At 23.1% G+C, this 5697-nt stretch overlaps 1 protein-coding gene across 1 annotated transcript; it reads left to right on the forward strand.

The window, feature by feature from the left end:
- Positions 1-1578: 1578 nt before the first annotated feature.
- On the forward strand, positions 1579-2262 carry LOC145850104 (14-3-3 protein beta/alpha-like). Its single transcript, XM_082955250.1, has one exon. It carries the CDS (start codon positions 1579-1581, stop codon positions 2260-2262), a length of 684 nt encoding a protein of 227 aa, XP_082811376.1.
- The last annotated feature ends 3435 nt before the right edge of the window (positions 2263-5697 follow it).

Consider the following 5697-nt stretch of genomic DNA (forward strand, 5'->3'; position numbering starts at 1 on the left):
AGATTAAAATAATAGAATTAGTTAAAAATAGTTTATAAACAATTATATCTTAATTTATCGTACTTTAAAACTTAAATTGAATATTTTACAGCTCAATTAAAATTGATTATCTGTTGTGCAAGTTTAGTTTCAAAATTTATTTTAAAGTAACATATTCAAGTTTTAGTTATTGTGATCAGTTTAGTTGATAAAGAATTGTATAATATTTACTAAAGTTATGTTCTAAATAAAACTTAACTTTAGAGTAACTGTTCTAACAAAACCTTATATTATAAATTTCATATTAATAGTAATAACAAAGCTTCAACTACTTTGTAGAGAATACAATACAATTTAGAAAAACAAAAATTCTTAAAATAGATAAAGCAGAATAGTTAGAATAGAACTTTTGAACATTTTTTTTACTAAAAAGTATAATAATTTTAATAACTAAAACTGAATAGTTTGTTATTCTTTTTTGTAAAAATATTTAAAACTGTTATACCTACGTTAAATTAAAATTTTTATCAGAATTTTTCATTCAATTACTTACAACTAGTAAAAACATACTTATTAAACAATAATTGATAAAATGTTAAGTTTTTTCATTGTCAGTAACTTTTAGAAAGTTGGATTATAAGTTTGTTTTTTTTAAGTAGATTTAATTTTGTAAACTTTGAAAACGAAACTTTATTCTTTAGTAAACTTAAAACTTACCTAGGCGAAATATTTAAGATTTAATTTTTTTATTTTTGTAAAACAAACGTTACTCTTTAGGAAAACAATTCGGTAAAAGTTTTAAACACACACACAAACTTTAAATATACACAATATAAACCAAATCCATTGTGAAATTTCTTCTTTAAATAATAAAAAAGGAACTAAACTAAGTCTTTAAAGCACTATTATAGATCTTAACATAAAAAGCAGCTTAATGTTACAATCAAACTTAATTTAATCAAACTAAAATACTATACTTTTTTAAAAAAAAGGTACAAGCTATAAATTTTGTTTTATTAATTTCAAAAAAAAACAAGTTTTTTTAGTTTTATTTCTGCATTAGATAACAATAAATTTAATTTTATTTCCTATTCTAATTAACAAACACAACAGAATCATTTATAAAATTTTGTTACGACTGATTAACAAAAGCATAGTAAATTAAAAATAATGATAAAATAATGTTGCTGTCTTTTAGAGCATAGAATGGTTTCACCACTTTTTATTAAAATTTTACCTATTTTTTGTTAATATTTAGTTATATTTATTATATATTTTTTTTAAACTAACTTTAAAAGTACTTGTCAAAAAGTATTTTGTAAATAGTTTTGAGCCTGAATCCTAATCGTTGATTATTTCAAACTCTGATTAATTAATAAAGTATAAATACCTTCATAGAAAAGCTTAAGTGTTTAGAAAAGATTTAAGCTTAAACTGTGTATTGTTAAAAATATTGTTTAATTTAACATCTAAATACTTAATCTAGTTTCTGAAAAAGGTTAAACTCCTATTTATACTCATGTCCTTCCTTTTTTAAGATTACTTGAAAATTTTTATATATATGCTGAAATAATTACACTTTTCAGCTAAAGTTTCGAAATGTTTCAGTTTAGTAGAAGTGAATTAGTGTCTCTTGCTGCAATGTGTCATAAAAATAATCGTCATGAGGATGTAATTAGCTACATGAAGGAAGTAATTAAAATGGGAACACCACTTAACTTTAAAGAAAGAAATATGATATTTTACAGTTACAGTCAGCTAATACAACCATTTACCAACTCTTTTATTTCCTGTGATGATTCAAATGTAGATGCTAAACTACAGAGGGAAATAAATCAGAAAGCAAAATCAGAAACAAACAGAATTTGTGATGAGGCTATTGAGTTGTTAGATAGTTATTGGATTAAAAGAGACAACAATATTGAGGCTCTGGCTGATTACAAACATTTTAGAGCAATTCATTCACAGTATATATCTTTTACTGCATCAAGACAAGTGAGGAATTCAGCAATTAGTAAAGCAATGAAGTTATATAAGGAAGCATATGAAATTGCAAGTAAAAATCTTAGTCCTGCCCATCCACTTGTAATTTCGATTGCATTAAATCTTTCTAGTATTCAGACTTTTTTTGATGGATCTATCGATAAAGCTCTTACTATTGCTATTGAAGCGTACGACAAAGGTTTGCTTCATCTACAAGAAATACATGAGGAGTTGAAGTTCCGTGCTAATGAACTGCTAGTTTTATTGAAAGAAAAAATCGATGACTTGAAACAGCTGTGAAGTTTTTGGTTTGCGTTTGATGTACAAGAACTTTTGTTATCATTTTATTTTTGTTGATTTAGTTTAATATTGTTGGTTGTTTGGTTTCGTCTTTATTAACTTGTTTAATAAATGAAATTTGTTAAAAGGGTCTTTTGGTTTTGATAAATTAAGTATATGTTTTGTACTGTCTAAGAAAATTTAAACAATTAAGCTGCGTATAAATTAAACTAAAGATTTAATAAATATTAAGCTAGATAAAGTTAGTCATTATCACAAGCATTATCTTCTTATGGTCAAAAATTAGACTTAGAAGTTGTTTTGACTCGCAGTTTGAAAAGTATTTTTAAAGGTTAAAGTTACTTTTAACCTTACTTAATTTGAAACTATTTTATATCAATATGTATATTTTTAAGTAATATAAAACAATTTCATATTATCTTTTGATTTAAATATCTGATGAGCCGGAAATGCACCTAGATAATAACAATAAATCTAAACAATATGATTTATAAAATTCAAAGTTTACATCAATATCTAAAAACAATTGATTAAATTAAAATAAACATACTATAATGTAACGTAAACCATTAGCATAAGAAGTTTTTCATTTTAAGATGATAACGCTTAAATCTGATTTCGATATATTTTTTATAATTAAAAACTTATACAGATAATATTTCAAGGAAAATGTTAATAAAAACTTCCTAATTTTACGAATGGTATAAAGAATAATTTTTCGATAAAACTTATTTTATTCTCCGTCCTAATCAATAAGAAGTTGTGAAATTCAGAATCCTACACATGAAATTTTAACAATTAAATTCAAACAATAGATGTGATAAACGCAGTAAACTTTAGCTAAAGCTAATTACAGCTCTGAAAAAGCAAAAGATGAAAATCTGGAATATTTTGGAACTATAACACTACAATATAAAACATCAAATAACAATTTTAGCAGTGTGAACGAGTTAAACAACAACTTCAGGCTACTGAAATTTCTCGGAACAATTTAAATTATCAACCTACACCTTTTTTTTGTTCAGATCTGAGACTTCATTTTTTAAAGGATGTAGCTAAATTATTTGTTATTTACCAAGTTTAAATTATGTATTGTAAGATTACTTTGTTGTTGTTTGTCTATTACAGATTTAACTGAATAAAAAGAATGACATTTTTGATTAACTAATTTTTGTTACTATTCTTAGTTAGAAAATTTCAAAAGTATCTAATTGTTTAATTTTTCATAACAAAGAAATAACATATAATTGTGATATTTAATCAAATGTTTTTGATTGTTTTCTCTTTTTGTAACACATAGTACTTACAATAAGCTACATTTTCTTTTTGATTAATTATGTAAATATAGTAAAAAATATTTACAAATTGCATCGAATTAAAGTATTGGGCTAAAAACGTAAAATACATTGAAGATATATAATCGTTTTTCTACTCAAAACTTAATAAAACTTGTTTACAAACTTAATATAAAGACTTAACTAAAAAAACTTTTAACTAAAGAAACCTATTGAAATTATATTAACTTGTAGTTTGTAAATTCTATAAAAATAATAGCGTTACTGCTAAAAAAAAATAACTAATTATAATTTTTTATAGGTAGCTGTTTATTTGTCTTTGTTACTATAATTAACCTACATTAAGGTTATAAATCATACACTAATTTATCTAGAACGGTGAAATAAAAGTTACATTTTTAAGCAAAAATAAATTAAGAATCTTTAAAAACTGCAATCAAACTTAAGTTTTTTTTTGTATAATTTTTATTCCGTTCTAATCAATAAACTGTATTCTATGACACTTTTTCTTAATAATGTATAGTTAATTTTCAACATAGTTTTAACAATTTATAATTATGTGGCTCAGTAAAATTCATTTAAATCATTAAGTTTAAAAATAAGCGTTTTTATACTTAAAACTGTATAAAATTTGTTTACAAACTTAATATAAAAACTTAACTAAAAAAATTTTTAACTAAAGAAAACTATTGAAATCATATTTACTTGTAGTTAGTAATTTCTATTAAAATAAGAACTTTACGGTTAAAAAAACCACTAATCTTAATTTTTTATAGAAAATTGTTTATTTATCTTTGTTACTACAATTAACCTACATTAAGGTTATAAATCATACAATATTTTATTTAAAACGGTAGAATCCAAGTTATGTGTTTAAGCAAAAATAAATTAAAAATTTTAAAAAGCTATACTTATACTGAACTTTTTTTTTGTATAATTCTTGTTCCGTGCTAATCAGTAAACTGTAAAAAAGTTCAATATAAAAATTTTATACTAGAACACCATCAGTAAAGCAAAAAAAAAGTTTATTGTTATTAACAAGTAGATTTAAACAAGTTTTTGATAACTCATATGATAATGTTTTTATTTTGTAATGTAATTAAGTTTAACTACGTATTTTTTCTATAAAACCTTTTCTTAATAATGTATTATTTATTTTCAACATAGTTTTAACAATTTATAGTTATTTGGCTCAGTGAAATTCATTTAAATTGTTAATTTTAAAAACAAGCTAAGATTAAATAATACACTATTAAGAAATTTTGTCATAGAAATGTTATGCGGTTACAATTTAATTGAAGTTCAAAACGTTAAAAATTACAATAGAAATTTTTGAAGATAACAATTTAAAGTTACCTTCATGTAGATTTCAGTAAAATTCTCAAATTTACAAAATGCTCTATACGTTTTAGAAACATTACCAAATAGTTTTATATCATCCTTTATATTTCAGTGAATTCAACTTTGTTTTATTTATAAGTAAGTTGATTAAATTGATTTATCTAATTTTACGAAGAATAAAATAAATGATTCTAATAAAAGATAACTAATAAAATATAATAATAGTCAAAGCCTTAAAAAAGAGTTTAATTTAAAAAACGACAGAGTTACAACAAAAAGTATTAGTATTTATACCTAAACTACATTAGAATCAAAGTTAACTTAAATTTAAGAGCTAAACCTTCATAATATTAAGGAAAAAAGTGTTTTAACACTGACTGAATTCCGATTACTTCCACGACTTAGTTCCATTCATTAACATTTTCTTAATTCATCTTATAATGCTTTAGCACGAGACGTCAACTCTCAAGATAGATCACGTAGTTGAGAAATATCTTCGTTATAGGCTTCAGTAGCCATAGCAATATTTCTATCCACTGATTCAGTTAAATCGAAATGAAGTGTAGAATAGTCTAGTGCGGTCAAAATTGCAACTGGATGTGCTGGTTTGATATTTTTTAGCAATTTTATATGCTTCCTCTAAAAGACTCAATGATTTTATTAGTTCTAATTGACTATATGCTCCTAATGCAATAAAACCTTTATATTAATGTTGACATGCTCTATAACATTTATAATGAGCAAGAACTTCGATATCGGTATCAATTCTAACACATTCACTATCTAACAGTTTAATAAC

The sequence above is a fragment of the Thalia democratica genome, chromosome 2 (genome assembly GCF_965202585.1).
Source record: "Thalia democratica chromosome 2, ktThaDemo2.hap1.1, whole genome shotgun sequence".
Lineage (NCBI taxonomy): Eukaryota > Metazoa > Chordata > Thaliacea > Salpida > Salpidae > Thalia > Thalia democratica.